Source organism: Cebidichthys violaceus, unplaced genomic scaffold (assembly GCF_023349555.1).
Source record: "Cebidichthys violaceus isolate CVI_PGR_0920_01 unplaced genomic scaffold, fCebVio1.0.p SCAF_2, whole genome shotgun sequence".
NCBI lineage: Eukaryota > Metazoa > Chordata > Actinopteri > Perciformes > Stichaeidae > Cebidichthys > Cebidichthys violaceus.
This window is the reverse complement of record NW_027176372.1, coordinates 23,743,114-23,755,524: the sequence shown is the minus strand read 5'-3', so window position 1 is coordinate 23,755,524 and position 12,411 is coordinate 23,743,114. Positions and strand designations below refer to the sequence as shown.

At 46.3% G+C, this 12,411-nt stretch overlaps 1 protein-coding gene across 12 annotated transcripts in view; it reads right to left on the bottom strand.

The window, feature by feature from the left end:
• Nucleotides 1-12,411, bottom strand: part of prom1a (prominin 1a) — a 58,960-nt gene that overhangs the window by 19,950 nt on the left and 26,599 nt on the right. For all 12 annotated transcript variants that reach the window (XM_068715232.1, XM_068715229.1, XM_068715233.1 and 9 more), the window contains 3 exons: nt 1,182-1,302; nt 909-972; nt 535-624 (listed from right to left, as the gene is read on the bottom strand). In XM_068715232.1, coding sequence (XP_068571333.1) covers nt 535-624; nt 909-972; nt 1,182-1,302 — 275 coding nt within the window. The remainder of the gene's footprint in view (nt 1-534; nt 625-908; nt 973-1,181; nt 1,303-12,411) is intronic.

Sequence of the window (12,411 nt, the reverse complement as noted above, 5' to 3'; positions counted from 1 at the left end):
AAAACTATGTATCTGGTGACGGCACTAGCAGACATTTCCCCTTAAAGTTATCAAGTGAACACTGGATCCAAAACCAAGCCAGAACCTGTTTAGTTCACTCCGTCCCTCCCAACGAGCCTCTGTGAGGCAGAGCTTTGAGTTCAGGTCACTTCTGTGTCGTCACACTAAGTCGGTCACCGGAGGCAGACGTTGCGTAGTGCAGTTTTAATACGTTAATCGGTCGTTGTTCATTTAAGACGCTCGGAAAGGTCCGAGGACTCAGGGGGGATCACAAGGGAACAGGTTAGGGAGCATCACCCGGGGGGTTGACGGGGTGTCCAGGTACTGAGGGACCGTTACCTTTGATGGCTCTCTCGATTTTCACTTCATAAAGAAAGCATAGAATATAAAGGTTAAAAGAATAATCTGAATGATAATTACACGTCACAGCTTTTATTAACTGGCTGACAGCTGTAAGCTGCGTTCAGCAGCAGCTCACAATAACCTGATCAGATCATATCTGAGGAGGAAATGAAAAGAAATACGCAGACGTACCTCCAGCCATGTTGAGCACTCTGTCCAAGGCAGGACGGACCTCCTTATCCAGCTGATCGTGAATCCTTCCACCCAATAATGGACCTATATCTGCAGAGAAACACAGCCTCAGATCCCCTTTCTTTATTGTGTTTAGCTTTCAGGAAAGAGCTGCCTGCAGCGCTATCTCAAAAGTAGGATGAACACTCCAGGGATCCTCAATAACAGCCCCGGCTGAAGCTATCTAGACCCAGTTCTGTCACAAATGTGTTGCGAAAACAAGTCGAGGAAAAGTAGACACAGCGTATTCAGATAATAAGCACGATATCGTGAACCCGGTGAATCGTTTCTGTCCACTTACTTCACTATCAGAGGCTCAGAGGAGGTCTACTTACTATCGAGGTCGTAGATGACTTTGTTCTTGGCGGTGGCGTATTGGGATATTAGGTAATCAATTTGCTGCAAACAGGAAACACAACAGAGCGGAGAGGAGCAAACAGAAGCAGATGAACATCAGTATGTTAGTCTTGTTGTTAAAACCTGGGCTCTGAACGTTGAATGGAATGAGTCTCTCTTCCCACGCTGAACAGATTACATAAAGGAAGCATGACTAGATGACTACTATCTCCAGGCTTTAACGTCGCGTCGTGAACGACTCTGGTTCTCACCATCGGCGTGTCGTTGGCGAAGGTGTGCAGGTCCCTCATGTTGCTGTTCACCAGCCTCCGTATGTTCTTCACCTGAGAGCTCAGGTTCTGGTTGGCAGCGTATGCACACAGCACTCCGATCCTGAACACACACACACACACACACACACACACACACACACACACACACACACACACACACACACACAAAGACACCGTTGACCTTTTTTACATCTCCATCTGTGCACCGGAGTGACCCCGCCGTCAGTCATCCCAGTAACCCGGGGTGATGGCGTGCCATCAACAGTAGGGGGCAGTGTGCACCACCACATCTACCTTTAGTCCATTGTCTCTGTCCTCTGACTGAGTGCACCTGTGGAATGAGCTTAATGTCCTCCTTCACAGTTATGTGTGATGATCGACGCATATTTGAAATGTGTCCCTTTTGTTGATGGCTCAACAATGTGCTGTTGGTCAAGCACAGTTCTATTAGAGTGGAATTCAGCACAATGACAAGCAGAACTGCTAGCACAAAATGATGATGTTTATCAATCTTATGACTGTTTGTCAGCAGACGGTCGTATTTCCTGCATTTTCTAGATGATAGAGGACGTCCAGGACGCCGTTCTTCTCTTAAGTGAAGATGTAGGTGTCTCCGCACTGAGCTCCGATCTGTATAATCTGAGGTCCCTGGGTTGTAAACATGTTCAAATTGAATAGGAAAACACAGAATTGCATAAAGCAGAGCATTAAAGCGAGCCTCTCTCAGACTTCAAACGGACCTGAGTAGCTCGGTACGAGGCTTAATTAGCCTGAGCAACATCAAGGGAGAGACGGCCCGTAGTGCTGAGCCGTTTCCATGACTCACACTCATCCCAGCTGAATATTCGGCCCGGCGTATCGCAGCCAGCGCCGCGTGTCTGAGTGTGTTTTCACCGCTGCGTGGATGTGAGCGTGATTGGGGTTCACCGCGTGATTAACTTCAGAACAGATGGTCCACAGAACTTCTGTTGCGAGGCATCCAGAGCTCGGTTTGTATAACGAGGCGAATCTCATTTTCAGGAACGCTTCGGTGGAATAAGCGGCTTTGTGAATGATGTCAGATGAGTCTCGGAGACGGACCGACTCAGAGGCTACCGGGAAGGTTTGGATCGATGGCGATGAACCGGGGCGTCGTGACTCACTGTAGAGTCAGACGGAGGTCTCTGCACACGGCCCTGCTTATGTGGGTTTCTGTGGAGGCGTTGCACAGCAGTTTGTATTCATGTGTGTGTCGACATGCAAAGTGAGGTCACGCCCCATTCGTAGTCTGAAGGTATGAAGAAGATGCTGTGTGTGTGTGTGTGTGTGTGTGTGTGTGTGTGTGTGTGTGTGTGTGTGTCTGCATTGTCACATTAGGGATCGTTCAGTGTCTTCATGCACTGGAAATATTAGACACCCGATGAGAGATAGGAGATAAGAGCCAAACGGACCTCACGCTGTTATTCTTTTCAGAACTTTCTCTTACTTTATTTTCTCTAAAGTTTGCCTTAGAAATCTCAGAGACTGAGTGCAGAAGAGCAAGATGGCATTTAAGCTTCAGAAATCCTAACAGTAATCGAGGGAACCAGTGCGACGCTAACTTCCTGTTGGCCCACAATAATACGTCACCTCTGAGGCGCTCTCTACTCATCGTAGAATCCCATAACTGACCGATCAGAATCACGTATTCAACAGCCTCGGCATCTTTTCAGAAGAACTGTCAAATCAGCCTCTGATGATAAATGCTTGGCACGTATCAAAAGTGTTTTTTCTCTAGTTAACAGGCATTTATAATAAGCACAAACTACTAATATGTTGGAGCTCCATGCGCTGCCCTCAGGAGGGGAAACTCTCTCCATCTGCGTCTGGAGGAACCGGAATGATGTTTGCCATAAATAGTGAGTAAACGCCGTCATCGTGTAAGTGGAGAGACTCAGTGGGAAAAGTAGGCCACACAAAGTGGGCTGGGACACGGTGAAGTGGAGCCATCCGGAACCAGGGGAAGATTCAAAATGGCCACTTGCACAACAAAAGCCTTTTGTCCAACACTTGTCTCTCTGTCTCACTCTCTCTCTGTCTCACTCTCACACACAAGAACACACTTTCAGACTTTTTCTTTTACTCACAGACACACACACACACACACACACACACACACACACACACACACACACACCTTCCATCTCTCTCTGTCTCTGTGTCTTTATTGCCAAAAACTTCCATTCGTTCCTCTTGCAGCCCTTTTCTCACTTGTCTCTCCTCTTTGGCTCGTCTGTTTTCATCTACGTCTCTTTCACTACGCCTCTACTTCAGTCTCAGACTTTAGTTTTCTTTCCCTCTCTCACTATTTTACCTCTCATGCTTTATTTATTTTTTCTCTTTTCCCCTCAGCTCTCTCTCTCCCTCTCTCTCTCTTTTCTCTCCGTCTCTCTCCTTGTATCCACCTCCCTCTCTCTTTCTTTGTCTCTCCCTCCCTCCTCCCTCCTCCCTCCCTCACAGTGTCCATGCAAGGTCACTGGAATCTGCAGCCAAACAAAGCCTCTTTGAGAAGAGCGCCGAGCGCTCTCCGACGGGCTGCGTGGTGCACGACGCTTCACCTTTGCTCGGTTCAGTGAGGTTTCAGTTCGGTTTTGGTTGTTAGTTCAGATGTGTTGTTTCGTAGAAGTGGTGAAATTATATCCGGAGATAAAACAGACAGAAGAGGAAGAAAAATACATATTTGTGTAGGAACAGAAAATGATCAAACAAACAACAAACCCGGGGTGACAAGCAAGGCAAGCGGAGCAGAATAATAGAAAATAGATGAGCGCTGCTGCTGCTGCTGAATTCATGAGAGAAAACATATTTTTGCGTCTGATTAAAGGCAACAGGAAACATGTCAGCCTTAGCAGATAAAGACAGACTTCCCCCCCGCAGTGGCACTTTTAGATTCAATGATGTCGTTTACATCACGTCTGATAGAGAGACGTTTCAGTCCATTCAGCTGAATAGCTTTTTATCAGCAATGCCATAAAACTCACTTATTATATGAGAGGCAACAAAACACGACGAGAGAAGATTTAAAGTTTGAAAGTTCTGGCTTAAAATCAATAAAATACAACTTTTCTTTCTCTTCCAAAATGTGATTTTTCTCACTGATTACTGGCACAAAAACTAGAAGCGTGACTAAAATAATAAATGTAAATAGATGTACTTAACCACGCTTGTTTCACAAAGTATTGGAAGGTGATTTTCAGGCAGCTGTTGCCCTTTTTAAAAAGCCGTTTATCAACTCAGCTGTTCACTTTGTGGAGACGAGTGCTGCTGTGCAGCATCATCACATTTCTCTGTTATCAGCAGCTCCTAACCCGACCCTCCGGCTCAGCCCCGTGTTCAGTGGCCGCACGGCTGCTCGTTGTTACTGCGCCTCTTATTGACCGCGGGGGACAACTCAAGCGCAGCGTGAGGAGGATTTACCTCTAGCGACGTTGTAAAAAGGGGGGGGGGGGGCTGTAATTCCTGTTTGAGCGAAAGCCAAATGACACATGAAAGTCTCCCGCAGGGCGGAAACCCCACAACAGCAGATGAAGAAGAAGAAGAAGAAGAAGAGCATCAAACTAGTGCATGCAGTGCCCCGGTATCTAGGCCACTACTGGGGGCTGAGCAGTGAGCGTTACATGGTCTGGTGGCTCCATAGCTTTTTACAAACTCGCAACACAATGGTCCGCATTCAGCGCGGCGGTGGTCGGGAGGCTCGGACAGTCGCCCTCCAGCTCCTCCCTGCTTTCACATTGTACCTCTATTATCCCGTCACTCCATTAGAAAATGATAATGTAGTCGTTGTGATAATTCTAAAACAAACAATCAAGCACAACTGCTTACTAAATGGTGCCGTGCGGGAAGTGCTTTCTAGCCCTAACACCAGAGAATCACCTGAGGCCTCAAAACATCCCATTCACATCTTTGAACACGAGAGTCGTGGTGTAATCAGCCTGACATCAGCTTCGCTGTATTCAAAAGCTCCTGAGAGACAGATCACAACACAGCAGCTTGTTCTTCTTATGAGTTTGGGACAATAGATGTCCATGCATGCATATTATAGTCTTTCATTCTATTCTGCCACAGTATACGCTCCTGTTAACGTCTTTATTCTATTAAGCCCCTGTTACATTTAATTTAGCCGCCGTTTATTTCATCTAAGCCTCTGGTTAGCTTGTTTATATTCCATTTAACTGCCCCCCCCCCCCCCCCCCCCCCCCCCCATCCAGCCATTGTTTCATCCCCTTTATGCACCGGTATGTTTGTCTTCTCAGAGCTTGCCAGGTCACGGTCTGAGCTCGGCTTCCCAGCGCAGCGTTGTGTCCTATAAAGAATTTAACCAGACGCTGAGAGCTTCTGACTCCGGGGCCTTTCGCTCCCAGTAAACACGATGCTATATTTCGCTCTGTTCTGTCTTTTCCTGCTCATGAGGACGCCGTGGAAGTTGCTGTCTGTTCCGTCTAAAAAAAACTCGCCGCAGCGGTTTGATGGGAGACAACAGACCATTAATTCCACCGTAAACAGTCCAGGAATGATATGAATACTAAGCTGTGAGCCTGTAGGGCTCAGGGCTGTGCAAACAGCCGCAGAAGGTCACTGGAACACAGCCGTGTTTTAAATACTCCACGGGCCCGAGCTCCTGAGCAAGGCAGTAAAGGGAAGTATAGGATGATAGCAGAGGACAGGTTTAATTTGTGACTCTTTTTTTTTTTCGTGAGCGTATCAAAAACAGAAGGTGACGCGTTTTGTTCTGCTCAGTAAATCATCCCTGGAATGAATAAGGTTATGAAACATAATTAACCTTCCAGGAAAATAGTAATGGTGTGATTTTAAAAACAAATGTCAGCTGTCCAAAAACAAAACAACGCGTGTAAAGAAACGACTCTATTAAGTGATCAGCTCTGAGTATTTAGCTCTCAGTCTGTAAATACAAAGACTTCTCTCTAGTGACCAGTAGGGGGCGACTCCTCTGGTTGTATAGAAGTCTAGTCTAAAATGACTCTACTTCTCTCTTGATTTATTCCCTCAGTAAACATTGTAAACATGAGTTTATGGTCTCAATCTCTAGTTTACAGTCTTCTTCAATACAGCATGATGTTCATTTAGTACATTATGCTCCATTTAGAGTCAAACAGACCATAAAGCAGGGGATGCTTTAGGGGCGAGGCTACACAGTGATTGACAGGTCTGTACCATAGACGTATCTGGCGTCTCTACGTCACCGTTGGCCCACAAACCAACGGGTGACGTTACGATGACTACGTTGAGCTGACCACCAGTGAGTCATGTTTACAAAGAGTTGGTGTTTATTCCCTTATTCCTGTATTATTATTGCTGCTATTCCCTGGATTATAACCCCCCCCAGCCAATCGTCACTGACAATGGAAGCACCTTTTTAGTTCTAAACGACATCACCGAGCCGTGCAGATTTTTCCCTCTCGTATCTTTTCTCTCGGCCGTGCAGCAATGTGCCGCATCATCACTTTCGTAACACAAATGTCTCCAGTAAATTCAAAAAGAAAGCCCGACCACGCTGTGAGCATCCATTAGTCTCACTATGCAGAGTTCCTGTTAGGCTGTATTGACTTGTGGTCGCGCACACCACCAGAACCCACGGCCCGTAAAAGACCCGGGGACGAAGGAAAAAAAATGTAATTAGTGAAGAAATCAAATGGATTTCCAGCTATAAACCAGCAGAGATAAACCAGAAGAATCAGAATGATTAGTGTGATGGAGGTCTCTGCAGGAGACGGGATAAATGATGGGATGCGCAGGAAGCACCGACAGAGACCTCTCTTCTTAATTAGCTCGGCGGTGGTTTGTGTGAAGCTGCCGTTATGTGGCGTCTCCGTGCTGGGCAGCGGTCACGCGTGGACGTAGTGATTTGTGGACAGGGACAGAAAGCGAGTGGAGAGAGGTTCATTAGAGGAAGTTCAACATCTCCGAAAACCTGAGACTCAACGGCTCAACGCAGAGACGTCTTAAGTTAAACTCATTTAAACCGTGTCGTCTCGGTGTCTTCATTTTGTTGGCTTTGACCGCTCCAAAACTGGGCCGAGCCCCCGGAACTGAGCGCCGCGTGACGACAGCCGAGCAGCTCTGACATTTAGTCAGCGAGTGACATCGTCGTAGTCATCGTGGCTTCCTTCATGACAGAGTGAAGCTCGTCTCACTATTAATGAATCCCCTAAAAATAGGCCGGCATGTGATGACTCCCGGCGGAGGCTGTTAACTGAGCGATGTGTGTGTGTGTGTGTGTGTGTGTGTGTGTGTGTGTGTGTGTGTGACCGATTTGTTTTTTTTGTGTCTGAAAGCGTGAAGGAGTGTGTTCATGTATTTGTGTCAACAGACAGAAAGTGACTGAGATGTTTTTAGTATTACTCGATAGTTTCGGTATTAAATGTCACTTATTTGGTTGTTATTGGTTGTTTGAACTCGAACATTCCTGACTCTCTGTCTGTGTTACTCAGCCACCATGTAGGTGAAGCAGTGTGCGCTCAGATAGACGACAGGAGAGTCAGTGATTATCAGTGTTTGTAAGAAGTTCCTACTCATTAATTGGGTCACTTTATTAATAATTCAGCAGAATTCTGTGCTGATATTTTTTGTCACATCAATAAGAGGGGAGTTTTTTTAACCCCCGAAGGTCCATAAGGACGAGTTGTGTGAAACTGATGTCTGTGACGTGATGGATCTTTAGGTTTCTTCATGATTCACGCTCTGGTTTTGAGCCAGTCTCTCTTCTATCTCCCCAGATGCTACAATGCTTCAACGCTACAATGCTACATAGTGAACATGGCTGTTCTTCCTGTGGGCGTCTTGCGGTACGAGAGGCTGTTAGGTTTTTTGCCAACGTTGCCAGAAGTTGATTCTGTTTCAACTTGTGTTCGCTGCGAGGTGTTTCTTCGGCGTTCCCACAGCCTTGCCGTTCCACCCGCGTTCAAATGAAGGCGGTGTTTCGCTGCGGTGTTTCGCTGCGGTGTTTCGCTGCGGCGCTTCGCTGCGGCGCCTGATCTGGTGCGATTGCAGCCTCGGAGCCTCAGCCGACTGATTCGCATGTAGAGCGCAGGGTGCCGAGTGCTCAGTTCACTGCCACATACATTACCATTAATTAGAACCCATATGATTAGCATGAATTACTAAGCCCATAATGGTGGGACCTTTTGTGTTTAATAGTTTTGGACACCCGGCGACTGAAATAGACTGCTGAAATGCATGCTGGGTAACCACACGAGGCAGGGGTCTTCCACTTGAACAGAGGGAAGGATCTTCAATTTGTCATTTTGAATGAATCCACGCGTGTGGATTTCGTTGCTGATTAGTGAAGACTGCAACCGCAGCTGCTGTTGGTTTAATAATGTCCTGTGTGGTCTGGTGATAGCTGGCAGGCCCGATGCAACACACTTCATGTATTTATGCAGGAGATAAGACGCTGTACGCTAGTGACAAACACACACGGGCCGGCGGGACAGATGTTCATTTAAACTACCACAGATCACGTCCACAAGAGGATCAACGGAGGACAAATATTGAGGTTTGATCTCAAAGTAAATGGATCGTCTGTCTTCCAGAAGAAGTCCTGTAGGTCCAGTATTTAGACCAATCCTTGTAAACTCTCTGTGCAGCCGAGCGTCGTTCAAAGCTACAGACGCTTATTTTAAATCTGTGGTTTATTCTAAAATAGTCGAGTCAAAGTTTCCCCCCAAGAAAGCGGCGAACGGCTCGCTGGGTACAGCTCGCTCTCCGTCGCTACATCTCATCAAGAGCAGATGAAGAAGGAGAGAACGCAGATCTACGGGACATATTTCTAAGCTCACAAGTGTATCGCTGAGGACCCAATGGAGCGCGCCGTCGAGCGTTAGGTCCGGATGAGCGGAGAGAGACCCGAGCAGTCGGGCCGATCCAAACAGGCGCGCTTTAAACGGACACTGCACTGATGTACGAGTGACGCACGAGGCATCTGATGAAGCACACGAGGTCTTCACTTTAGATATTATTCTGTTATTCTCATTATTAGTGTGAACATCACAGGACTGGAATAAGAGGGTCTTTAAATGAGTCAGATCTTCATTAATATGCACCAAATAGAGAACAAAGCGTAAACCCACACGATGTTTTGAGTAAATCGGGTAATTCAAGTTATGTAATTCTGGCTTCATCAGACCAAACATAACCGGGACAAAGCTGCAGACGTTCACTATCGCTGCACCATCACTGACGCTGACGACGGACGATTCCACTTCATCTCACGTTAAACTTGTGTCTACATGTTCTTAGAGCGGAGCGTAACCCGTGACGCTAACCTGTGACGCTAGCCTGTGACGCTAGCGTGTTTCTGGCCGCGTACAGAATCCCTTCTGTGTCTTAATCAGGCATCGCTCCGTGTGCCGAGATTAATAGCCGTGAGAGAAATCAGTCTGATGTAATTAGATGGCGCGGTGATTTGAGGATTTGCAATTAAAGCCGGCTTGTTAATCAGTTTGTTTATTTCGATTTGAAGATTCTTTCACCTGCTGAATCGGAGCGCCGCCTTTATCTGGTTCTGATTGAATTATTAGTGTTTTTGTAAACACAACGATTTGAATCTACAAAAATCCAATTTATTCTGACAAAGCTGCAGTTCTGCCTCCAGCGCATGACGCGCAGCGTGACCTCTGTCCTGAGCTTCACCTCTGTGTGTGTGTGTGTGTGTGTGTGTGTGTGTGTGTGTGTGTGTGTGTGTGTGTGTGTGTGTGTGTGTGTGTGTGTGAGAGCGCTGCTCTAACAGTGAACACTAGTCATTCATGTTTACTACCACAGCTCTTTGGCAGCTCCTCTGGGATTCGACCCTGACACTTCCAGAGTAAAGTGTCTTTCATCTCGTCTCCTGCTCTGATTCCGTCACATAAACCCCACTTAAAATATGATGACAGTACAACTATTGCACTGATTCTACCCGAACATAGAAATATAAAGAGAGGTTTATATTTAGATGCACTGTTGATCTGACTCTATGTGAAAGTAGCCCTATAGTTTTATCACGATGCTCTATGATGATTAAAACGCCCACAAGTAGAAATCTGCCTCGATGCAAAGCCACAAACACACTTTTCTAGCCTTGTAGATAATCACTGGTCTGCTGCTTCACTTGCCAGTAGTGAAAACCAAAATCCCTGTAAATATGAGATCCGTCTCTTTCTTTAATACGTCTGTTGGGGTTTGATTCAGCCAACGTATGTCAGTAAGACTGGAAGATGTGGAGAAAATCAAATATCACCATATTTTGGACCTCAAGTACCTCAATATCAATATTGCAACGATATCGTAGGGTTGACTATTGCTAAATAATCATCAGTAATGTGGATATAATGACTAAGTTAGTCAAGGTTAGTTACGTCACTTTAATGTAATGCAGCCTTTAAAAGCAGGATCCGTATCACCGTATCCAAACTCTGAGAGGATATCTGGTGTCATCATATGATATCAATATATTGCCCATAAGTGCCGGTCATGTGTTTGGGGAATTAGATAAAAGGGTTTTATAGGGCGTCAAGAGCATTGAGGTGAGAAACTCATGGAAGCGTCGTGACGTCCTGAGGGAGTGATTGTTACTCGTACCTCATGGATTACCTGCAGAGTGACATAAGCAGTTCATTGACCGCTGTGCCGTCGATCAAACAATGTCCCGGTGTGATGGAACTCATGTAGTTTTCCTCTCTTATGTTATTGTCCTCGCCCCTCGCCGGGTGTCTCTTATTACCCCTCTCACTCCGAGTCTTCTTGGGAAAATACCCACTGCCCCTTCCCCCCCCTCCTCTCTGCCTCGCCGTTGGCTTTCTAGTGGCGGTAAGAAAAGAAAGCCGCCTGGGCTCGGCGCTCATCACTCTCCCGTCTGTAATTGCTTCATTAGAGCCTCTGCAGCGTCTCTGCCTGGTAGCTGGGGGAGATTTAATAAGAGCTCCGAGGACGCTCCCAGACTCTCGCGTCTGGGCTTCTAGGATATTGCTTTGGAATTTCTAATAGCCGGGCTTCGTTCCAACGAAGACAAAAAAGTCAAAGAACATCAAACTAAGTACACTCCTGGATCCCTTCTGCCCTGATACGAGAGGCGCGCACGGCTCTGCCCGGCCTTTTGTGCTGCCGGCTGCGTCCCCGGCGGCTCCTGATTCTCCCACCGCTGAGATAAACAGAGTGGAGAGAGGCTCGAGTTTCCTCTGGTCCACTTTCTGAAAGACGAGATGCAGGAGAGCCCCGTGATGTAAGAGGCAGAAGAGGCACCAAGTGAACCTAAAGCTTTAACCCTCTCCTTCATCCAGTGGTACGTTCTGATGTGTTTGTGTTCCTCTGTTGAGCAGCAGTGGTGCGTTTCCATCATTTATGACAGAAATGTACAGGTGGATCACAAACTGCTGCTCTGAACAGGCTCTGTGGATTTCAATGCGCTGTACACAGAACCGTGGGTCTTGGTTGGTCACGGCCAAAAGAAACCGCTAACATAGAACCGACTCTGGAGAAGTCTGGAGAGTTGGAACCAGTTTTAATGCCACTGCATGAAGATCTGTTTTAAAACACTCCAACATGACAACATGGGTTTGGATTGATTGGTTATACTTTGAAATGATGGAGAAGGCGTGGTCCAGGTAGAACCAGTTCCAGTGCAGGAAATCAACCTGTTTACCTCAATTTCACTCCCTGACTTTTTCTCTTCACTACCATTTCTCATTTGCCAAGATGTTGGCTCTGCAATACTACAGGAACTCTAAGCAACTGTAGTGAAAAAAAAAAAATAATAGCTGAAGTCACGATCTTCCTGCTGGCCTGTTTCTACGTATAAAATATGAATAAAATGTATATTAACTCAGTTTTCTGAGATATCTACTATCTATTAAATTCATAGATTACAACAATTAAAACAGTTACTACAGTTTGAAACATGAGTGATGTAGGAATTCATTTCTAGTGCCGGATTCACTGCATTTCCCACGGGATGAAATCATCAGCCCAATGCTTCACATGTGCATGTTAGACGTGGGGATGACAGCTGGAGCGGTAATATAATAAACCCTGGAGGCAGAGTAGGTATTATACAAGAGAGCCAAGGAGGACAGGGAGGAGTAGAGGAGGAGACCATTTAAAACACATGATACATACTCATATAGAATTGATTCAGTCGTTAATGAAAGCTCTGTGTGTGTGTGTGTGTGTGTGTGTGTGTGTGTGTGTGTGTGTGTGT